Genomic DNA, 25,347 nt, shown 5'->3' with positions numbered 1-25,347 from the left:
CACTAATTTTATTAATTTTATCAATGCAAGATGCCTTTCTGTTTGACCATTTCCATAATATAAAACATCAATTTATTTACAATATTTACAAGAATAATTTGTCTTTATGCGCTATGTTAATTTTGGTTTCACAAATAATAAACATACATTTGCATAAAGCATCCATATTTGTCCATGCCCATGTTGAAAATAGTATCAAAAACTTTGAATTGATTTACAGCCCTAGAATTATTACTTCAATTTAAATGATTGAAAAAGCCAAAAAAAATTTTCCCCATATCAAGTCTTGGAATCATTATGAAGTTAAATTAATGCCTTGTTGATAAAATAGGTCAAAGCAGAACTTGTTCAAGATGAATAGAAAGCTACATTAACTAAATAACCACTTTTGACAACCATGGTGAGCAAAAAAAAGCATCTCAGAATGTAAAACAAATAGAACTTTGGTGTAGATGGGCTACAGCTGCAGAAGACAACATCAGGATTCATATCTGCCAGCCAAAAACAAGAAGCTGAGGTTGCAGTGGGCACAGACTCACCAAATGTTTTGGTAAAGTAAGATTCCTGTTCTTAGTTAATCAAAGTTAAAGCCTGTGTGGTCTACAGTTATGGCCCTTTGGGGCAATGTTCAATATGTTGAAAATCAGATGCCTATGTCAGAATTTGAGGTTTGACAGTAGTAATATAATTATGCAGCTGACATGAAAGAGAGCAGATGGTGTAAACCTCAATTTGCATTATAGTATGTGGACTCTTCAAGATCAGCATCTGTAATTTTTCATTCATATGTTACATGTTACAATCATGGAATAAAGCAAGACCTATGACTACTGCAATGTTTTATTTATCTAGACCTTAATAACAATTGTGTGGTTGCCGCAAATAACCTCAGGAACAGCAAAAATGAAATACAGCAGATTTCATTTAGTATTTTTTCCCAGAACCCCGGGAAAATTTGAGGGAATAATAACTCTTCCTGCTTCCACAATGGTTAAGAAAGAAATTAGAAGCCAGGAATAAAAAATGAAAGGCACAAGATTGTTTAATCATCAAGAAGTGAAACTATCTCAATAAGGGCAAAATTTTGGTTGTTAGCCTTACCTTAGAGAAGCAGCTGTTGTTGCTTATTAATCTGGGAAGGGTTATAAGGCCATTTCAAATTTTCTATTTTAAGTGATAAGGATTGTTTACAAATGGAGAGCCTTCATACAGTTGCCTGTCTTCTCATGGAAGGGTGTCACATTAAAATTTAATCCACATAATCCTCAGGAATATAAAGAAAAACCCAAGAGCTATAACATGTGACCATGTGTGTTTCCATGCCAATGTTAGCATGGTAAATGTTTATGTTCATGAAAGCAGCATCAGAAAAACACTGAACATGTGTGGCTTTCATGTAATGGTGGCTGAGAAACAGTCCTATTTGTTTGTTTATAAAAGTTAGTGAGGATTGTACAGTTGATTTTTTTAGGCCCTGATTAAATCTTAGAAACAAAGGAGGGTATACTTTCTTTTTTCCCCAGACTGTATTTGTTTGTCTTTATTAAAAGTATTTTCACAAACCTTTGTGTCATCCCTTGTTAATGATCCATTCCAGTCCTGTTCACGTTTCCACCTGCTAGCTGAAATTTGGGTAGTTTTAGCATAGACATTGTTGGCTGCATTTGATTACCTGGCTGGTGTCTGGAGCATGAAGCCCAAAGCTATGGTGAAATTTTCTGAGCTTCTCCGTCTGTTGTGAGTAAACACACTCAAGCAAACCCAGATATCCCTAAAATCCCCTTGCCTGGTAGAGTGACCTCCAACCTGAATCCATCTGAAGCACACACGAAACACAAACTCACAGACATACACACATACTTTCATGCAAACACACACTGCGAGTGGTGCTTAGTGGTAATACCCAGACAGATTAGCTACCTGTGTGTCTAGGAAGAGCTCAAATGTCCTACTTATTCAGATTTCTTTTCTTTTATCTGGACCATTATAAATTCACTTATTACAGTTCCAGGATATCTGCAAAATAGGGACATTATTTTTGACATCCATGATTGAGCAAGAATTGGTGAATGCATTGGATTTCTTCAGGTTATGTGGTTTTCAGTTTTTGGGAGTTAGCCCTAAGTGTGAATTATTGTGGATTGCTGCACATTCATAGTGGTATTCCTACTTCATGCTCGGTGTTTCGAGATCACCCACAACTCTGACTAGGATAATGTGGTGAACAAATAAATAGTTAGATAAATCCTGCAGTATTGCTCTGTATGATCATTCTCTGGACATCTGTTCTAGAAGAGACATGATCATCAGTGTATTAGAATGAACATGTGTAATAGCACAAACAGAAAAATATACTTAAATACTATATTTCACTCTGCTAGCCACAAACTATTTTATTCATTTAACTTTTTTTTTTATCTCCGTTATGATTATTTGTTCATTGTGGACATGAGTGGAGAGCAAGAGGGCAGTATTTGGTAGCCACTTATCCCTGCCAGCTGGTATGGAACTAATCAGAGCTGAAATAGTTCTCATTAAATATAAGCCTTCTTTTTTCCTGTGACAGGTTGTGTGTGTGATATTGGGCTTTCTTTGAGCATACGTTTCACAGCACATACACTGATACAACACATAAATCTTTTCACTATAGTCAGATCCTCAACCTCAGCCTTTTACAGGTAAGAATATGATGAGTTCATTGCTGATTGCTTTATGACTTGTGTTTAGATCCCCCAATCAATTAAGACTCATTATAATAATAAACATGAGATGGAGATCTCACAGAAAAAGTTTGAAAAGTATGTTATCCCATGTTGTCCAGTTGGATGCAAAAAAGAGAAAAATATATATCAGTATTCAGGTTGTCATTAATGCCAAAGTAAAAAAAAAATGCTAAGGCTTGCTACTATGAAATAAGAACCAAAGTAATAAATTTGCAACATGGGCAAAAATGAGGGAGGAAAAGAAAGAGACAGATGAAGGTTCAGAAGCAGGACGAAAGTGAGAGGTGCTGGGAATGTGGGAATGGAGGCACGCTTCCAACTGGCGGAGCCTTGCATTCGTCTGATGAGCCAGAGCTGCAGAGCTGGGCTGCTGGCCACAGGGCAGAGCTGCACAGGAATAGAGGGGTTGGAGGGATGACGGGATGACTGGACCTAATCTTTTCCAGGTCTCACAAAGTGCAGGTCTGTTCCAGAGAATTAAACTTCCATAGCAAAGTATGCTGATTCCTCTACACCTATTACCATGAGTGTACTGTGAAATAATTAGCTTTTATATATGAGGGAGAGTTTCTTTTATCAGCAGTTTGACTGGGTTGTGACTAGACAGTCATATTTAATGAAGACATATGCACTGTACTAAACATATAAACTTTATCAGCTGAAGTATTTAATACTTCAGCTGCTATAAAAAAAATGTGCTATACTTTATTTAGAAAACATGTTCTGCCTAGTCTGGGCGTCTTACAGTGCGCCAAAATTTCTCTCTCGCGTTGTGTTTTTTTTTGAGAGCTGGGCTCGTTTTACACGTGACTTAAGTTCTAACATTGTGGTTGAAAGGTAAGACTCCTGGCATACGCATTCTCCTTCACAATAGCGTGATTTGCATGGCTTTACAATAGAACCTCGCGTCTGAGATAAATCATGCCAAAACAGTTCTGTACTGTGCGGTGCACGAGAAACAAGGCCAGGAATCATGCATTGGCCAATTCTTTAAACCTGACTGGAAAAAAATCTTCTTGCTGTTTTGCCGAATGCTTAAGAAGCACTATGTGCAATTCATGTGTATCTTGAGAAAGAAGGTGTGGCATTGCATGCGTTGAGATTGTAAGTATATGATAGTTTCCTTCTAGGTCTTGAAGTGTACAAATCTTTCAATGCTGCTGTTGGAAATCAGTTACTTCACTGAGATTTGGTCCCCCAAAAGAATCTGAGATTTACGAAGGGTGCAATTGATGCAAAGTACCACTCTAAAATATCTGACTTACTTGAATGATAGAAACATACTTTATTTATTGGTTATACTGATACTAGGCATGTAATTGAATTTATTTAATTTAAAAAATAAATGTTATTTGGTGTGGCATTATTGAGAATGTACTTTTTATTTTTTTTTTGCTTAAAATGTATTGCATTGTTTCATTCAGTTTTTTTTAACTAAGGTTCAAGCACCGCACACCCTGCTTCAGACATGGAAACTATCAGCATGACAAAAGTTCTTTATTTAAAAGATCTGCATGTGTGCTTGCAAGTATTCCTGCACATTGACATGCCATGTAGCCAAATATGCTGGTACTTGCCACTTGAGTGTTGGTACCAGAGGGAAATAATAAAAAGCAGCAATACAGTTGAAGCTAGTGCCTCATATTTTTGCAAAGCCGAATAAATTGTAAAATGATAAATTGTAAAATGATAAATTGATCATGTATGAAATTGTGCAACTAAACCAGGGTTCGGAATGATTTCTTTAATGTGTAGACAACTTTTAATGAGTTTGAGTCCCACCTGAGTCCCACCCATAAATGTGCCTTGAGTCTGCTGTTAACGATAATACTGAAGGTATCTCAAAAATGAATTTATCATAATAGTGATATAGGTAGTAGATAGTTATATAGCTTTGATTTTGCATGATTTTACAGGCAATCTTGTATTCTTTATTGATAAGGCTGTATGAATATACATGAAAATATAATGTTTATAGATCATGAGACACAGCCAGCCTTGATGACAAATAGGGAAAGAAAGAGTCAGAGAAAGAAGGAGAAAGAGAGATGAAGGTCATTACACAGTGATTTTTTTGCAATCATGGATGAGGCAGCAAATGCTGAGTCAGAAGCACAGGCGATCAGATGCATCGCACACACACAAGCAGCTGTGATCTCAATCCTGCCACATTCTGGCAGACTGAAGAACTGCGTTTATAAATCCTGTGGGGAAAATTCAAAGCCCACAGCCCAAAGGAGAATAAACCATTAAAGCCTTTTTGATTCCCTTCACACTAGACTTAAACATGTATGATTTAGAGTGGTTACACGCAGATAAAGAACAGAGATCTGCGTCCCAGCGCTGGGATCATGAACCACAGTTTTATTCAGAATAATTTCGGGGCATAGTGGCAGTTTACAGTCGGGTTCAATCCAGAACAAGCACAGATTCTTTGTCATGTGAACACATACTGACAGTTTGTCACTGCTGGCAATCCATGAGGTTTTGCAGAGCCTATGGGACATATTGGATTAGACATGCTGTTCAGGAATCGTGTGTAAGAAATAGAGAACAACTGTGAAATCCACTCCTTTTCTCTTTTGCTTGTCTTACAGAGAAACTGTACAACTCGACAGGAAGGGAACTAAGAAGAGCCCTGTTCTCTCTCAAACAGATTTTTCAGGTAAGACACATTTTTTGTTTATTAATCTTCAACTGTTTGTTGCTTATATTGAGCAAGTGAACATAGGTTTGCCATAAATTACAGACAGGTGACTAATAAAGGAAAAATATGGTATCTGTTATGCCTTGGGGGCTGCAAATCTCACTTGTCTTTTTAGAGGGAAGCATCATTGCAAATCCATAGAGTTATTCTGACTGATCATTTCTTGTCCCATAATGAGACTTTTTTACACTGATGGATCGAAGGATGACCTTCCAGGGTGAGACCTTTCAGCACATGGCAAAAGGCTTCACAGAATGGTTTGATGAGAATTTAAATCATGTAAAACATTTTTTTACAGCTTTCATAGTCACATGATTGCAACCAAACCGAACACCTGTGGGGGACCAGGAGGTGGTGTAAGACGGCGGTCTTAGTTTTTGTTCTCCAGTACAGTTCCAAGACACATTAAAGCTCTTCGTGCAGCTTGTGTGCATCCCAACACCTTACTAAGACACGTTGTGTACTTTTTCGGCTGTCTGTATGCAGGAAAGTTTGAGTATGCAGTAACATGTCCTCCATTCACTTTTACTGGATGTTTAAAAAATTAAAAAAGCAATTCATATGTCAGTGAAATTTCAAACTGTATGAAATGCATCATTCTGTGGGTGTAGCCATGTCTTTATTCTATTCTGAGACTAAAACCTGCAGCAGAGATTTCTTTTAGATTACTGTGGTTAAGGTTAAGGCTCATCTTAGGAGCAGGTGTGTGTGGGGGCATGCTTTAATTTCTTGTGCGAACCGAATGTCCTCACAGGAAAAGGAAAATCTGACAGACTTGACCTTGTGGGTGTCACATTTGGCAAGGCCTAAAATCTAAAATTGCTTTTAGAATTGTATTTTTTTTGTTTGTTAGTCAGTAGCCCAAATGTTTCCTTCAGGTTACTGAGGTTAGGGTTATAGTTACAGTTGGAGAGAGTGATAGCATGCTGGAGGTTCCCTAGGTCAATAGGACAAATGTGTGCATGTGTGTGTGTGTTTGTTTGTTTGTTTGTTTGCTTGAAATCTGCCTGTCTAAATGGTTTAAATTACACCGATGTTGACAGATGTGAAGGCTTACACTCTATTGTTTATAAGGCAGATGCTTGATAAAGACACATCATCTACAACTTCTCAGCTATTATTACGCACACAAATAATGCTGGGATATTTGAGAAAGTGATTCAGGTGCATTTTATGTACAAACCAGCACAAAACAAATTGTTGTATACAATTATTGTAGTTCACATTTATCCAGACATATACACAGGAATTCCCTATCATTATAGTCTTTTTTGGCTACAGAAGTCCAAAAGACCAACCCTCTAATCATTTTAACATCAGTGATTGGGCGCGTCCTCAAAAATGTCAAAGCTGGAGAAATACTGGATATGCTGGTAAGCTCTGGATCCGAAGCAGAGAGACAAGTAGAAAGTGGTGTAATCAAAGATTTATCAAAGAGTGCCCAGACTGCGGGTCTGCTGGTGTGTGTGTGTGTAAATCTAGCTAACACAGAAAGCTCTCTTCCCACATTTTATACGGAGAATTTAATGGGCTCTCAGGACTGGCGAAAGAGCCGAGCCACGCATAGCAACCAGCAGTTGCCGAGCCCCAAACACAAAGAGTTACCATGGTCAGAGGAAATGAAGTGCGGAGCAGTATGTGCACTTTGGACTCTGTGTGAGGGTCATATAACATATAGCCAATGAATCACACTGACTCTCACAACATGAATGAACCTGCTCTACAGCAAACCCCCAAAAAAGTGTGTAATTTACGAGGCCTAGTGAAAAATTAATTCATATTATATTTGAGTCTTTAAAAAAAAGAAAAGAAAAGAAAGGCTCAGTGCAAGTGACTGTTTTGTTCTTTGTGTGATGCTGTGTTTCTATGACTATTATTAAAAGTTCTATACAAACTGAATTTAATTATGTTGTGTTTGTGCTGAGGCATGCATTTCTGACCTGTGCCTGCAGGATGATAAGGACCTGGTGCACGAGTTTGTGGTGGCTGAAGGACTGATCTGTCTCATTAAAGTGGGGGCAGAGGCTGATCAGAACTACCAGAACTACATCCTCAGAGGTACTCTAAAAAATATAACAGTGGAATAGTACTGCATTTTTCAGCTCCTTCAACAGGCCTTGTGCTTCTATTGTGTTCTGCCTCACAGAAAATACTTGAAAAATGAATAAAGTTGAAATTGAATCAGTAATTTAACTTCCAGAATAATTACATACTATTAGAGTTGTCTTCCAAATTATGTATAAATATTCTAGCAGCTTGACCTTCAACCTAGATTATACATTTAATACTGTGTGCTAAAACAGCTTAGTTTGCCTGTATGTGAGTCCTATGATGTCAGTCAGGAGCTCGGGGGGTGGCATACACTCACACACCTGTCAATCACAGTAACTCTAGCCAATTGCAGCCATTTATGCGTTAATTTATGTGGTAGAGGATAGATACAACGCTAGAGGAACAAATCACTGAGCCAGTTCTGCACATTACACACCAAAAATTACATTCCATTAAAAAATAATACATTAACCATCCTGATAATTTATGCATAATCATGTCACAATGATGTCCTGACACACACACACACACACACACACACACACACACACACACACACACACACACACACAGATGACAAGTTGCTCATTTGACACTTACATGCTGCATCACGGTACAATAAGAACTCCATGTCTTTATATACATATACACTATATAAATACAGACAAAAGTTTGGGGACACTTTTTGATTGTTTGCTGTTATAATACCTGTTCAAAGCACAGGCAGTTAATTTATTTTTAATGTATTATTGAGGTAAAAGGTCATCTATGTAGAGAAAGTTTAGTAGACACTACGTGTTTGAGGATGATGATGATACTCTCACAGGTCACAGGGTGATTAGGAACTTCTACTACAACTTTGGCATTATTTTGATGCCATTTACAGAGGTCAGACCTCACACACAAAAGCCTGGTTGTTACATAAATCACATTTGCAAACTACAGTGGAACCTCGGTACTCGCGACCTTGGCACTCGTGACTTTTCATTTGGAACTCGACTAAGAGTAACTCGAGAAAAATCTGATTAGCCGTGAGTGGCTCGAAAGTTCGGAGTAACATTGTTTGAAAAAGTTTGATTATTGCATTATTAATATAAAGTAGTATATAAAACATTTATGACAAGTAATTCACAATTGTTGAGTTTACAGTACAGTACATGTACAATCTCCCTTGAAAAAGGAGCCGTCAAAAGGTGAGTCAAAACATTTTTTGTTACTTGCGAGGGGTCATAGAACGTAACCCCCGCGAGTATCGAGGTTGCACTGAATTGATAATGTAACCCACTTGTTTGACCCAATGGGTCCACCAGAAACTACTTTTTTATTTCTCTTTTAAAATTGATGAGGGAAATTGAATACGTGAGATTTTTATGAGCCACATTTATACTGGTAGTTTCTTTGTGACAGCTCGAGGTTTCATACTGCTTTTCCATTTTGGACTCACATTTTGTAATGAGATAGCTGAATTAAACTAAAGTTAAGCATGTGTGGGTTTTGTTTGCTTTGTTTTATGCTATTAGGGAAAATGTAGAATAATAGACATATAAGTCTAAATATCCAGGTGCACTTTAAATTAGAAAAGCTGGTTTTCTAAAAAAAGAAAATTGCATCTAAGCCTGTTTAAAATAGAATAATGTTACACTGGGAAGTCACAAAATTGTATTTTAAATGGTTAAATTGTCAGATGAGTTTCGAGAACATGCAGTTTGCAGGATGTAGTTGTCGATTACTGGCTAGTGGGAGTACTGGACAGCTTTTATTACATTTATCATTAAATGTCACCCAATTACTGAAGAAATAAGTGACTATTACATTTAGGAGCATTGCTGTTTTCAGGGCTATGTAACTAAATGTTTTGACTGATACTAAAGACACATTGTTGGTTAGTAGAATTGTCAGTTTTCTCCTAGTGTAATTAAAAAGACAAGCAAAACGTGTGAGAACCTCAAAATGCTAAATGCTCTCGTGCCATGTGGCTGTCATAATCCAGGTGCTGGGTGTGTGTAGTGTAAGTGGAGCTGATGAAGGCACTGACCACAGCATGTTTATGTGCAATCAGTGTGCACTAGTTATAGGTTTGACTGACACACACTCCAGGCTGATTAGGCCTTTAACCACTAAATCCCAGTGAAGAGAGGAGCGAAGATAAACCAGACTTCACCACAGGATGATTAGTCTGCATTTTAGTGTAAATCAGGGCACTGCTTAAACACTTCCTGTCTGAATTATTCAGTTATAGTAGAATATATATATATATATATATATATATATATATATATATATATATATATATATATATATATATATATACCCCATATGTATGTTTGGGATATTCCAATATTTGGGATATGGAATAAATTCTGAACGTTTTATGGCTAATTTATTAAGTGAAATTGCATGAAAGTCTCACACAAAACAGGAAAAGGAAACAGGTGAATATATAACATTTTTGCATTGGATCTCACACTAAAACTAAGACTCAATATGTAATTATTGTTTGGGTTTTTTTTGTTCAGTTTAATTGTGTTTTTTTTCTATGCTTTCAATGGTGGATACACTGTAGAAGATCCTAAAGTGACAATTCAGGCTTAAACAATTGAATTGTTAGAGCATTTTTAATCACTTTTGTATTCACTTTGTTCTGTATTTTGCATCTTTAGCTGGAAACACGGCAAGCTGCATATTTTAATTTGAGGCACATAAAAAACAAACATGACACAATCGTCCATAGACTTTGTTAATATATCAGCTTGCATTTTTTCCTGGTATAATCAAGTTTGCAATAGTTTTACACATCCAAATCTGCAGTAAATTGAGATTCACTGATTTGTATAAAACACGCTGGGTTTTATTTTTTCTTTATCACTTGCACATTTGTGTGTGTATACAAATTTTGGCTTGGTGGTTGCAACAGGCTGCTGATATAGAAACCAGGCACACTGCTATTCTAACTTCGCATGACCAACTAAGGAGAAAAGCACAACATAGATCAATTTCTGTCCCATGAGCATTTAGAGCTTTGTGTCCTCATAAACACATGCACACACGTACACATGTACGTATTCACCAAAATACAAAATGCACAACTTGCATAAGATTTACAACCGCCCTTATCCTAAAAGAAACTGAACGTCAAAAGGTACACAAAACCACACATCCCGTCTCACACACTAGCAGAGACCCCACACGCTCTCTAGGGAGAATGCTGCATGTCATGTTTAGATATGCCTGCTTTACTGCTGGTCTGCTGGAAAGGTTTGTGAGTCTGTGGGATCTCGGCTAGTAAAACGAGAAGCCTGAGACCTCAGCAGAGGCCCCCCAGCCAAGTACAACAGACTCAGGAGCAGCATCGTAGCCACAGGCTACAGTAGGGGGTCGAGCCCCAGGTGCTGCTTCCACGTCTCCCTCCACTTTACTCCCTCAGGACTCTCTCACTGGGTTCGGCCGACTGACAGCAGAGAGAAGCAGATATTTATTTTACTGCACTGCCTGTCTGTCTGTGAAAAGGATTGAAAAGAATACACAGGATAAAAATAAAATCTCTCCTACTTTTGTCAATGATGTTGTGTCTTCAAGATATTGTACTTTTGAAATGCATCTCAAGAGATTTTTACTTTGAAATATCAATAAACCTATACACACACACACTCACACACACACACACAGTTAAAGGATGTTTAACTGATGTTTACAGGCTTCTGCCATTTTGACTCTTCACCATCTAACTTTTGACTCTGGGTCAACCCAGTTCAATGCAAATGTGAAATAGTTACAAAGAAAAATGAGAAAACTAGTAGGGAGAGCCTGAGCTGAAGACAAATCTGCATGTGAATCTGCTTTAAACAAAGAGTCCAGATGCTAATGACTCAGCAGTACCATTGTGTATTTGTTTTTACAAGAGCCCTAGTCCCTTGTTTTGGCAATGCTTTCAAAGATTTCCTTCATCTCTCTATAGGCTTTGAAATAAAACACCATATCACATGAGAACGCCTTCTATTTCAGTTAGTCTTCCAAACTCATTAGCTCAACGCTGTCCCCTTTACTGTACTAAAGTGTGCCTGTGCTGGGAAACAGCTTTGCTTTAACTAACACTCTGGTTAGGGCAAGTCAGGGCCACAGTAGGCTTTGATGGAGCGAGAGAAAGAGGACGAAAGAAGGAAGAGTCCTTGACATAGTTTTGGTTGTCTCTTACATTGTATAAGATCCATAAAGCTGCACTTAGTTCATTCAGCTTTGCTCCAGCTGCCTGTTCTTCATCACAGAGTGTCTACTGGCATGGGTCCATGTATAGCAACAAGTTTAGTGCCAAAATATGCAGGTTTGTGGCACACGGCAGTGCCAGGGAAACGTGTCTCTGGGTTTTGAGAAGGATTTTAGACCATAAGCTTATTGATACAGGTCTGGTCCAAAAACTGGGGCAGTGATTTCAGTATTGTTTAGATCATTATCCTTTAAAAAAAGATTCACTTGGTTTCTTTTTCTGTCTGTACTGTTTCTGTTTGTGTTTGTCCTTGAGGTTGTTGAAATTCTGCTACTCCTCTCTCCTCATTGACTCTTAAGTGAATGGCCAGACATGGTTTGGTTAGCCGTAGTGCAAGAGATTCAGTTTGGAAACTGTGTGTGTGTCTGTATGAGACAAGACTATGCAGAAGACACATCACAGTTTTATACAGCCTCTTTCAAACTTTCTCCTTCTTTTTGTTGCTGGCCTGAGAGGTGAATGATATTTTTTTTAATTAAGGACACCAGGCGCTATAGTCATGCTTCAGTAGAAAATCTGCAATGTCCTGCTGTGCTACTTAAATTCAACACCACAAACACATAATAAGTTCATTGGGGATTCTGAGTGCTGGCTACAGTTACCTGCCTACAGCCTGCTTTTGTGGCCATACATCCTTTTTTTAACAAGGGATTTGTCTTTTGAGCTTTTCTTGTCCGTCTTAAAGCAAGATAATAAAATGTGGCTTATTGTGAATGTAGGTGTGATGTCTCATGGCATTTCTATGCGGTTGCTATTATTTCACACGATATTGCTTTCACACTAGGATTCCTTGCTTCTCTGGAACTGACTAGCTCTTTTCCATGGTGGAATTACCTCACTGAGGCAGTGCATACTCGGCAGGCCTCCTCGGAGCAGCAGGGCAGGGCTTCCCTCCTTGAAGGCCAAGACAGAGACGAAACAGGACCTGCCGGGCCTTTACCCAAACACAGCAGAGCACAGCAAGCCCTCAGCGAAACCACAACACACGTGGCCAACGCAGTCGGCTACATCAAGGTTAAAAACACATTCCACACTCTCGTTAAAGCGGTCAACAAAGCGTCCGCCCAAACAGTTTAAAAAGTCTGGACTTGTTTCCACCTCAAAACTTTTCTCTAAGCCTCTGCAGCATGCATCTTAGTCATCACTGGTGAGTGAATTCGCATTAAAGGCTCTACAAAGGAAAATGGCCAATGCAGCCATAAGTCACAAAGCATTTCCTTGCCACATTTATTGTTCAGATGATCAGTGAGTTCCTGCATGCAATTTAATTGTGAACATTTACCAGAAGTGCCTTCTATTTTTACCATTAAGCTTAATTGTGTGCAACTACTTTCCAAAAAATTTGAGACTCAAAACAAAAACACTTGTACCATCAGTGCAAAAAAATCTTTTCTCATATACTTTTCCTTCAACAAGAGTCTCCCGTAATGATCTGTTAACCTCCAAATCCATTAGCTTCCTGATTTGATTAAAGGGAGCATGATGATTGAAACCATACATCGGAAGCAGGCCGGGCTGTAATGCTATCTGCAGCGTGGCCCGAGTGTGGCTTGAGGGCCACTGGAAAAGTAGGTTAATGTTAGTTTGCCTATTTAGGAGCTAAGGATTTTGTGGCTATGGATACTGTATGTCTGAGCAAGAAGTAACTGAGGGGAGACTCTGAGTCTATTGAGATCACTAGAGCAGGACTGTCAGCTGACTGTGGTCCAGTCCCACCTGGCTGACCTATATACACACACACCCAAACACACACACACACACACACACACACAGCCTAGGTTTTATGCATTATATGTTCCCTTAAGCTTTGCAGTGTTCAGAGAGACTGTTATTCTCAGCTGTGCACAGTGACATATGCTGGTTTGCAGTGATTAATTATGAGCACAGGTGTATAGTATTTCTTTCTTTTACAGACTGAGCAAATTTTTTCCACATGATACTCTCATGTAAGTTTAAATGTCCCATGTGATAAGATAATAGCTGAGAAAACATGATAGACAGTGTGCTCACACACAACCACTACTACAGTTAACTCACAAGGGTCCTCTTTTTCTCTCAGAACTAAATCTTTATCAGCTTTTAGCTGGTTATTTTTCCATCACATTAAAGGAAAAGTGTGTTGCAAAATGTAAATTTTTTTTTTCTCATAACAGCAATCAAAAAATGCATTACATTATATGTTTATTTCACAGACTATGTTCATAATTTGTAAAAGAGGGCACTTTACTGCGTTTGTAGAAGTATCCTTTTGGCTGAATAGTCTTGACATTCCCAGCTCAGAGAACAAGGCTAGATACCAGCTAACAAGACCTGTGTGAGAGCACAAGTAAAGACACCCAAAGCAGCACATGCCTTTGGTCCAACACTGTGGCCTAGACCTCCCTGGGAATGCTGCACACCATATGGATAATATGTAGAAGCACTATACTCTAGTTATATATCACTTTGTCAAGGCAAAACGTGTGAAATGATACATACTAGGTCATATATCCAGAGACACATGCACTTTCTTAGATTTATTCAGGTAATTGTCAGGTGCAGATGGTTTGGCAAGAGGACTTCGGGTGTTTCCCAGTGCCTTCATATTCCTCCCTCAGGTTCTCAGTGCTTTCAGCAAACACAGCAGTTCTTTACTTCTCTTCAGCTGTTTCTTCACCTCCAGCTACATTGCTATGCCTATGACTAGGTTTAACATTGCAGTATTCAGCTGATATATTCTTCCAAACCAATAATTAAATTGGTTCCTCCCAGTTTTGGAGTCATCGTTTGGAGTGTGGAAGCTTGTGTACTTGACCTCAAATGTGGTGCTTTATGAAATTATAAGCATATGAGATTACAAAAGAGGAAACCATCCAGCTGAAAGTCTAGTCTAGTCAAAATTTCCTCTGTTTCAGGGAATCATATGAATTTATGGATGCAGGTCATCTGAGTTGAGCATGTTAACGCATAGTCGTATAGGTAATGACTAATAGTTTCTATGAGCCTTGACTGAGTATGATTTTGACATATGGCAGGTCATTGCAAAAACAGCACGTGTGTCCTCTGTAGTGCCATAACGATTCACCACAGTTCATCCTTCACCGTATTTTATAGTCATGAGTTATATTGCTATACTCTCTGAGCTCTGTGTTTTGTACAAAGGCAAGTGAGAATGTTGAAGTGTACGACCTTAAACTGCTCCTCTCTAAAGTGCACCTTATGGCATGTTTCACTTATTTTGCCATATTCATTGCAGTGGCGTATACTGACGGGTATGGTGAAGCCAGATTAAATTTTTTTTATAGCACACTTGTCAAGCTTAACTGATATTAAGAAAAAACATCATAGGAAGTGGTGTTGTAGAAAAATAATCCACAATGGGATGGTATAAATTTTAATAAAAAATTAATTTTCGTTCTATCAAGTATGAATTGTAGCAGCTATGTTATCACTTACACTTATAGCAGCTATCATTTCTTCAACAAGCTAAACTCTCTCTCTCTCTCTCTCTCTCTCTCTCTCTCTCTCTCCCTCTCTCTTTAAAAGTTAGAAAAAACAAACATTATCATGTGACTGAGCAACTATTAAAAGTGTCTACCGACAGAAAGTTAGCAAACAACATATAATTTAACATATAATATAACATAATGTCACTATAGATTTCACAATATTAAATATAACTATAAATTGATATTGAGACAGACTGAATCATTTGCAAATATCAATGGTATTATAGATATAAATTACTATAGCTATAAATAAAATTATCAGATTTAGGGTGGAAACATCCCACCACTCTTTTCATATATATTTTTTTTAAGAACTGCATGATCTGTTGTCTTTTATTATTTATTTGCTTGTTTTTTTAGACTCCTATGAGAAAGCCACTTACACAGAAATATTTACAAAACTATAAGCTCCATAGGTTTTGTTGTGAAAATTCTGATTCCTATAGAGACTACATCAGGGCAGGATAAGTTATTTCAGTAACCATTTGCTGGCTATGCAGATTTTGTCAACGATTACACATCATTATGCTTTGCTTATTTTATTTTAAATGAAATACTTCCAGGCTCTAAAATCTTTTACATCAACTGTGTGATAGCTAAAGTAGCATGTCTGATTGGACGCCACTCAGACTCGGTTTGGGTGGTGATGTGGTGAGAGCGATTAGAATGGCGACTGGCTGATAGACAAACTGATGATCTCCTGCTGAATATACAAAGTGTGGGCCCAATGCTAATAACATTTTAATTGGACTGAAATAAATAAAAAAACGTTGGTGGAACGAGGAGCCATATCTAATCACGCTGAGTGAGTGGATTTCGCTGAGTTTACAGGAAAAATATCTCATCAAATATTTAACGTCCACTTAAAGTGGAAGTCATATATTTTTGCTTGTGCTTGAACTGTATTTCAAATAACCTGTCACTTTGAAATGTGAAAACATTATTTCTTTTTCTCAGAGTAGTGATTTTAGAACACAGCAGAAAAAGCTAGCTGTGTAAGAGGAGATTGCTTTGTTCATTGCATCGAAATCCCTTTGAAAACAAATCGAAATCCCTCTGAAAACTGGGCTGACCCAGTTCTGAGGAAAATTCGAAATAAAAATGAAACACGTGTGGGAAAGCAGAGAAAATAATACAGCAGAGTGAATAATGCAAGTAGAGACCAATAGAAAAAGAAATGCTGTTATTTTGCCAGGATGTGCTTGTTGAATGGAAGTCTATTGCGATACTGAGTCTGTGTGATCTTTCTTCTGGGGTTTCCGTCATGTTTCGGGTCCGATGTTCATGTCTTTGGCCCGGCTGTGGTGCGGGTCTCATGGAGCATTCCTGCTGCCGTGACTGAGTGATTGCTGTGGTTAGGTGGAGGGAGAGGCCTCTAGACCAGCCTTCCCACAATCCTTTGCCAGCCTTTCCGTTTGGCTCCACAGGACAGCCGCAGCACTGGTTCACACGGTCTACAGTCGCCTGTCCGAGGTCTTTGAGCACATTGTAGAGAAAGGCAAACATCCGTGCCAAAAAGTCAGAGAAGTAGGAGAGCAGGCGTTTACACAGTGCAAGAGTAAGCGCTGCGTGCCAAGCAGCGTATTAAACACTTACAGACTCTCTAGAAGGGGCAAAAGATGTTTCTCTTTCTTTTTTTTGGTTTCCATTTTTTGTTCGTATTCACACTAGCATGTTTTGAGAGTGGGTGCCAACCTGCCAATGCCTCATTACTCTTTTAGAGCATGTTTGAGAAAGGGAAAGGGTGTCATGAGCTTGTTTTTCCTGTGCCATATGTAACGCACTGGTCCGAAATGTTTTTATTCCGAACAACAAGAAAATGGTGTAAACTCTGAGGATCTGAATAAAAACCAAATAAAAAATAATAAATTTTTTGACCAGATGTATGAGATGGCATTGTTTAAGGTCAGATTTAGATTTGGCAGCTGAATACATGCATTTTAGAGGGAACAATGAAATAAGGATGGGATTGTGACAGTATATATTGTTGCCATCACTGTCAGTGTGAGGTTTTTTTATGGTCTATTTGTGTCCTTGTGGGTTTCCTCTGGTTTCTCTTTTTTCCATGCCAGTAGGTGAATTGATTACTCTTATTAGCCAGTAGTAGTACATATATGAGTTTCCTATAAAGCATCCCATCAAGGGTGAATTTTTGTCTCGCACCCTGTTTCACCCAGATGGTTGAATGCGCAAATAAATGAATGGATGGATGCATGCATGGATGGATGGATAAATGAATGAATGAATGAATGAATGAATGAATGAATGAATGAATGACAATAATTACAAAACCAGTTGTAATATGTGAAAAAGAAACTGGTGGCTGTTATTTTGGAGAATACTCATTCACTCATACACATTTTACATATAAGCTGTCTTACATGGTCATGTGCCCTCTGCCCATTATATTTTCATATGAATATATATATATATATGCTTGTTTCTACTAAGACACCAATGCAGAAGTCAAAAATAAACATCTAGGACAAAATGTATATAAAATACAGTACAGTGTTTTATAGCAATATGGATGAATGAATAAATGAATAGAATAATACTGTCATTGACAAAAATTCACAAAGTTGCCCATCAGACCTCAAATATCCATTCACAGATTGCCTGTTGGCTTAACCGCTGGCTGAGAGACTGGAGCGCACTCAGTAGGAGGAGTTGACATAGCAGCAATTACTCAAGCTGTGCTCAAGCTTAATTACCCGTTACTCTCTTCTCACTTACACACATTCCTGCTCTGGCTCTACTGTACCTCCTCAGAGAGGGCCACAGGTGCAGTGTCAGTCCCACCACAGTCTCATGTCAGACGCTGATGGCTGATGTGAAAAGAGCTGTGTTTGGAGTTAAACAGAAGTCAAGTGCAGTGTACAGTAATGGCTGTTGTCACTGACTGTTTGATGAGATGTGGGTTACGGGAGGGAGAATGAACATGCAGGTGTCTCTTCTAACAAAGAGCAGGATTTTATTAAAACATTCTGCAGTGTAGTATCAGCACTAACAAAAAAGAAAAATTAAAGGTTTCATTTATTTATGGTTCTTTATACATTTCAGATGTATGGAATGCAATTGCACAAGTTAAATCTAGTACAAATTCCTGTATGGTAAAAATTGAAATTAAATACAAATAAAATAAATAGCAGATTATAATTGCTTCCACTTTCTGGCATGTTTTTGGGAGGCCGGAGGAAACCATAGAACCCACAGGAAAACCCATGCGGCCATGGTGAGAACATGTGAAACACTGAGTAACCCGAGCTCACGATCAAAGTGAGGCCCATGAAGCAGTGGGCAAGTGAAGTGTATTTAGTAAATAAATACAATGAATACGACTGAAAAAGACCTTAAAGATAAAGACAAACTAGAAAAAAGGATTCTGCTAATTTTTTCAGGTCACTTATTGAGTGTTTTATTTCTTTATCATTTTCTCACTCATGTCTAGACAAAACAAGACAATGTGTTTCCCACAAGACTACATTTTAGGGCTGAAAAATATTTTTTATGATTTGCTACTTAAAAAATAGCAAAGATCAGCTCGCTTTGTGACCTGAGATATACCCTATGGGTGCTCTGAAGTGTTAGATGAGCTGTAGAGATCCATTAGAGAAGCTTTTATAGTGCATGAGCAACATCAAATTACATTACTCACCTGTCGGAATGAGGAGTGGACGTACAGGAGCTTTGTTCACATACTGTGTGTGTGTAAGAGAGAGAGAGAGAGAGAGAGAGAGAGAGACAGTCTGTCTGCTCATCTGTCATTAAACTTGCGCACGTTTGCAATGCTGCATATGTATATTACGGGTGGAAGACTGTGAGGAATGCTGTCATCAAGGTTTTAAGTAATTAGCCTTTATTGATAAAAGATGGAGTCACCCCACTGCCAGTCACACACACACACACACACACACACACACACACACACACACACACACACACACACACGAACCCTTGCACACAGAGCTGCACCTGGGAATCTTGGCTTGTGTACAGTGCATTCATAACTCCTTGTTCCCCCATGCTGAGGAGAGAAGGACAGAACGGGTTGAGGAGAAAAGTAAAAGACACAAACTTACATTGGCTTTAACCCTGGTCCTCTCTCTCTCTCTTTCTCTTTGTCTTTCTGTCTCCTTTCTTATTCTCCTTCTTTTCCTCTCTGCTGCATGGGAACCTGGCACCCAGCTCCACAGCAGGCCCTGCTCCAGATAAAAGGGATTGTTTCAGGTAAAAACTGAAAGTGGAGTCGTGGCGAGTGCCAGCAGGCGATAAAGGAGCCATGTGCAGACAGAACTGGGAGTTTTAGAGCCTTGCTAAATGGGTTTTAATGTCATTCCCGGGTCAGGCGATATTAATGATTTTTCCAGTTATCCTTAAGGCTACCTCGTCAAAACAGCTATTAATATTTCAGATAGTTGGATTACTATTGCGCCTGTTTCAGTTCAGCCCTTATCGTTTTGAAACATCTGCTTAGTCTAGGAAACAGCAGTTATGCATAGATTGAGCCTCAAAGATGTGTGTAAACTGTCATACTACTGACCTCACAGCTGAATTTGGGTCTTGAGCTTCATGCTGCAGTCATTCCCTGTCTCTAGGTAGCTATCACTATAGTCTGTCTACATGCAGTAAGCTTTTAGGTATGCTCTTTATGCTCTTTATCAAACACTCTTATTGTGTGAGCTTCCTCTAGAGCTTGTCCTTCTTGCAGGTGTCCAGTAGTGGGAGAACATGCCCAACGTAGGTCATTCTGTTTAAATGCTTGTGATTTTAAGGCCATTAAATCATCTGAATAAATCCTCAAATGCTCCCTAAATTTCATTAGACTAGAGACCTGTACAGAGCCCAGAGCTAAACAGCTTCATTACTACAATAGATGTTGATCATAAATTCGACTTATGTCTTATTAGCTGTGTAGTAAATATACCTTGTACACTCTATATGTACTGTACAGTATTTGAAATTTGTCAGTACAGGGATCTTATAAACCTTCTCCAGACAGAAATTCTTAAGTAGATTGTGTTGACCTTGAACTGTCCTTTTCCTCCATCAGGTTCTTATTCCACCCCCTGTCTACTGCTGTCAAACAGAAGCCGTGCATTTTAGTGGCTCCCTCCTGTGCTCCCTGAGTTCTTGTTATGACCTTCTTTATGTGCTTTTACAAATGGCAGTCACATTTTACATCCTGGTGCTTGGGCCTGCTAAAATATTTTTTCTGCTGTCTGACTGGACTGAATGAAATGCCCCAGGTTCTAGCAATGTAGAATGCTTCAAGAGCCTGAACCGAGCATTTTCCCGTGTGTGTGTGTGTGTGTGTGTGTGTGTGTGTGTGTGTGTGTGTGTTTGTGTGTGTGTGTTTGGGAACACAGCCGCTGGCTCTTATTCTAATAGCATTCTTTGATCTGATCGCCACAAAAATGGATGCATATTCTCTTTGTTTTTGTGTGGAGAGGATGAGTCAAGGACGTCTGTAGTTCTGTAGTTTGTAAACCCACATACGGCCTCACACATACCTCATTTGATGCTTGAGGTGTGTTTGTCACTCAGCCTTAACCATCAGTTAACAATTTCTCACTTTTGCTTCTTCTCTCTCTCTCTCTCTCTCTCTCTCTCTCTCTCTCTCTCTCTCTCTCTCTCTCTCTCTCTCTCTCTCTCTCTCTCTCTCTCTCTCTCTCTCTCTCTTAGCTCTTGGGCAGATCATGCTCTATGTGGATGGGATGAATGGCCTGATTGGACACAATGAAACAGTTCAGTGGCTCTACACTCTAGTTGGATCAAAGGTAAAGCGATCTTAACACCTTCATGTTAAAACGTTACTATTCACATATAACTGCTTTTACCCATGCTCTCTATTTTGCTCTCTATTGGTACAGTTCATTTTGCATTCTATACTTTTATAAATATGTGGACACATGACCATCACAGGTGTTCATTTCTTGTTCTTTCCATATTTATTAACCGCATTTAGAAGCCTACAAGCAGCATCTTTCCCAAACTGTTTCCACAGCACTGCAGAAGACAATTATATTGGATGACTTTGCATGATGTACCATTACAATTTTCCTGCAATGGAACCAAGAGGCACAAACATGTTTTAGCATGACAACAGAGCTTCATCATACATGGTTTGCCAAGGTTGGAGTAGAAGAACTGGAGTGACTGACACAGAGCCATGAATTAACATAACTGATCACATTTGGGACGAACTGGACACTGACTATGCTCCAGGCCTCCTAATACAACATCAGTGACAGACCTCACTAATGCTCTTGTATCTGACTAAGTACAAATCCATATGTTCTCCAAAATCCAATGGAAAGCCTTTCCTGAATAATGGTGGTTATTATAACAGCAAAAGGGGGATTAAAGCTGTAATGGGATTAGTGTGATTGATCAGGTGTCAACAAAGTATGAAGCAGCAAGAAAATGTTTCTTGGAACAGTTTATCTGATGCTCTGATGATAAAACTTTATGCCATGCACTTTTCATAACATCGTCACAATCTTTTCCACCTTATATGTTATACTAATGATTGCAAATGTAGCAATACAAAAAATACAAAATAATGTCTAGAAATTGTGTGGCACCATTACATGAACCAGGAGAAACAGTTCCTCACTCAGGGATGTTTGTACCTAATGAGGACATCACACGAATATGAGAATGGACATACACTCTGTGTTTGTGTCTATATGTGTGCATGTGAAAGAGACAGATGTGTGAATGCTTGTTAACATATTTCTTCTGAAAAATCCAATGTGCTCATAGAAGCTATGAGATGTAATAGCATTAAATAGAATTTAACAAATGCAAATATTAAAAAGAAAATAGCTGTCTGAAGATGGAATCCCAGGGTTTGGAACTACACATGTTATATTCAGTAGCAAGGAACATATTCTAGGAGTTTCTGAAAGAGACATTAAAACTGTCCTTGCATGTTAATGTATTATGTTTTAACGTGTCTTGAAGTAAGCAAGCTCATACAAATACGTGACTGTTTAAATGACTGTTTACTCTCCTACAAGTTCAACTTTGAAATGTCTGGCATCTGTGTGCAGACATTAACTCTGGACCAGGTTACAAATTAAGTACAATTCAAATCATTTTCTCGTGTATGATGAACACTAAAGTTCATGTTGTAGTAAACATCGACTTTTGGACCCCACTGTATGCCTCCTTGAGAGGTTGAGCACTTTTCTACCTCCTCTTGCAATTTTTCTTCATTAGAAGGGCAAAATATGCAACATGGTTCTCATCAAGCACTCAGTATTGAATTCCTATTATTAAACACAGACCCATCTCTTTTTCTCCCTCTCCCTTATACAGAGGGTACAGCCTTTCCTTTGCATCTCATTTATCTTTCTTACTTCGCTCTTTTTTGTCTTTGATAGCTCGCTCTTGTGCTCTGGAGAGCGCTTGTATATTGTTGTTGGACAGTAGCTTTCTCGTGCATTTTCTTTTTTTACAGGGCCTTCGAAGCCGACAGCTTTATAAATTACCCGCTGCTCTTTCTTCTGGCTTTCCCATCATCTCACGGACAGTGCTGCTCCTAGGCCACTCGTGAAAAACCACCATGAAAGTCTCTGGAACAGCAATCACAAAATGAGTCTGTCAGGGGACATAGAATCAGGACGCACTCGTGTTCGCCTGTAGCAGTTCAGTTATAAGGGCTTTCCATGGCAGCTGGGGCAGGAAAGGAATTTTTGTGTTCAGCAGTCTTCTTGTTCTTTTCAGACTTAAATAAATACAAAACGATGAAAGATTGGACAATGTGCCACTCTTATACATCATTTCCTCACAAGATACTGCAGCAGCGTACAGCAGAGCTAGTGTGTGAATGAGATTACAGTAAGAGTGTTTAATCAGTGTGTGTTTGTGTGTGTGTGTGTGTGTGTGTGTGTGTGTGTGTGTGTGTGTGTGTGCACAGTTCCGTCTGGTGGTTAAGACTGCTCTGAAGCTCTTGCTAGTGTTTGTGGAATACACAGAAGCCAATGCTGCACTACTAATCCAAGCTGTCAACACTGTGGACAATAAACGAGGTGACACATGCACGCGCACACACACACACACACACACACACACACACACATACACACACAAACACACACACGCACATTTGTACTTACTCAATTATGTTTGCAAGAATTTTTCAAATTTTTCTAAGTTTTGCTAATGGGAATTATGAATTGTGGGTAATATAACTTTTTTTTTTTTTTTTTTTTTTTGAAAATTTTCCCGACTATAAGCCGCTACTTTTTCCACACTTTGAACCCCGTGGCTTAAACAACGATGCGGCTAATTTATGGATTTTTCCTGGGTTTTTCCCGGTTTCACAAACTTCAAGCCAAAAAACTGAGTGACATAACATTAGCCCAAAGAAATTGCTGAACGGTTTAAGGTGAACCAATGAAACTCTTTATATTAAATCTGATGCGCTCCCACTAAATCAGGCCGCACCACATCATAAATATGGATGATGTTCCTCTGACGTTTGACCTGCCACTCACTCGGACTGTCAACAGGAAATGAGAATCATTCATCACGCTGAAAAGAACCGGGCATGAAAAAAACACACTTTACCTGTGTTCTGAGCTGCACGACATCGGGAGAAAAGCTTCACCGATGGTGATTTTTAAACGCACGACGATGCCAAAAGATAAACTCTCGAGAGAAATAGTTGTGAAAGGAAGGAGGAAGACAGTGAACAATGACTTTCTTTGTCGGCTACTGTTTAGATACAAGCCGTTGTAACGGGTTGAGTCAGGGTCATGGGAGAGCTCGCTAACTCCAGTTGCAACAGAAATCCTATAAGCACAGACAGGTTTCCAAAACTCGTGCTTTTTTATTTTTCTTGGTAACAGCATTACGGGTTAGTCAAAGAAGACTTAGAAATGAGCATCAGAAAATAATAAGGACATATTCCTCGGCCTTGCACACATGCAGTAATACCGGAAAAATGCGGCGGCAGGCAAATCCCAAAATGCCGCTCTTCTCTTAAAGGAGCCACAACATATTTCACCCGTTACACCGTGTAGCAGACACTGTCTTTCGTTAAAACCTGTGTAAAGTTCATTAGTTTCAGTGTAGACTTATAGACAGGTGTGGCTTATTTATGTTAAAAAAAATTATAAAATTTTAATTCAGTGGGTGCGGCTTATATTTGGGTGCGCTTAATAGTCCAGAAATTATGGTATATGTATATATATATTATATATATATATATATATATATATTATTTAGTAATTTTTATTTTATTTTGACACACAACTGTCAGTGTGTACTCTGCATTATTGACTCTGATATAAATCTGTCTGCAGGTTGTAAGCCGTGGTCAAATGCCATGGAAATCTTAGATGAGAAAGATGGTGTGGACACAGAGTTGCTGGTCTATGCCATGACCCTCATCAATAAGGTAGGCATGAGAGATAGGACTGTGATTAGTGAGCCATGACTAGGGCTGTGGCTGTGTAGTATTTGTGTTACTGTCCACTTTTTGTTTCTTTACAGACACTTGCAGGGCTTCCTGACCAAGACTCATTTTATGATGTGGTGGACTTTCTGGAGGAGCAGGGCATTGAAGCCATTGTCCAGAGGCACCTCAACAGAAAGGGCAGTGACCTAGACCTGCTGGAACAATTTAACATATATGAGGTTAGCTAAACTACAGGGAATCAGATCTTAGATAGTCTGGGATGATTCACTACACTTTCCCTTTTTTTTATACTGGACAAATTATACTGTTTATTGTCTTACTATCAGAATATACTGTGTGATCGTGTGAAGCAAACTAGGTTACCCCTTGAATTTATTAAGCTCTTTTCACCATTTAGATGACTCTTCGTCATGAGGATGGTGATGACGACTTGTCACCGCCTCCAGTGGGCCGCAAGGACCGACGCCGTGCAAGTGTAGGAGGCACACTCGAAAGGCGTGGTCTAGAACGCAGACGCAGCCGCAGACATTCTCTGCAGAATGGCAAAGGCCATGCGTCTGCACCTGCTTCCCCTTGTCACAGCCACAACCCCAACTTCCTACCTTTTAATGGCCAAAAGATTGAGGCTGTCACTGAGAGGTGAGAAAATCTTACAGGCAATTAGTGGGCTTTCATCTATTCAA

General features: G+C 38.9%; 1 protein-coding gene across 5 annotated transcripts in view; it reads left to right on the top strand.

Moving 5' to 3' along the window:
- fhod3b (formin homology 2 domain containing 3b) overlaps nucleotides 1-25,347 on the top strand; it is a 108,662-nt gene that overhangs the window by 59,374 nt on the left and 23,941 nt on the right. For 4 of the 5 annotated variants that reach the window (XM_046846778.1, XM_046846779.1, XM_046846781.1 and 1 more), the window contains exons 4-11: nucleotides 5,321-5,388; nucleotides 7,383-7,488; nucleotides 19,420-19,461; nucleotides 20,917-21,011; nucleotides 23,159-23,270; nucleotides 24,549-24,643; nucleotides 24,739-24,882; nucleotides 25,062-25,303. In XM_046846778.1, the coding sequence (XP_046702734.1) occupies nucleotides 5,321-5,388; nucleotides 7,383-7,488; nucleotides 19,420-19,461; nucleotides 20,917-21,011; nucleotides 23,159-23,270; nucleotides 24,549-24,643; nucleotides 24,739-24,882; nucleotides 25,062-25,303 (904 nt within the window). The remainder of the gene's footprint in view (nucleotides 1-5,320; nucleotides 5,389-7,382; nucleotides 7,489-19,419; nucleotides 19,462-20,916; nucleotides 21,012-23,158; nucleotides 23,271-24,548; nucleotides 24,644-24,738; nucleotides 24,883-25,061; nucleotides 25,304-25,347) is intronic. The other variant, XM_046846780.1, reaches the window with a different exon arrangement.

The sequence above is a fragment of the Silurus meridionalis genome, chromosome 4, assembly GCF_014805685.1.
Source record: "Silurus meridionalis isolate SWU-2019-XX chromosome 4, ASM1480568v1, whole genome shotgun sequence".
Classification (NCBI taxonomy): domain Eukaryota; kingdom Metazoa; phylum Chordata; class Actinopteri; order Siluriformes; family Siluridae; genus Silurus; species Silurus meridionalis.
Note: the sequence above shows the minus strand (reverse complement) of the source record. Positions and strands in the feature narration are given on the sequence as shown.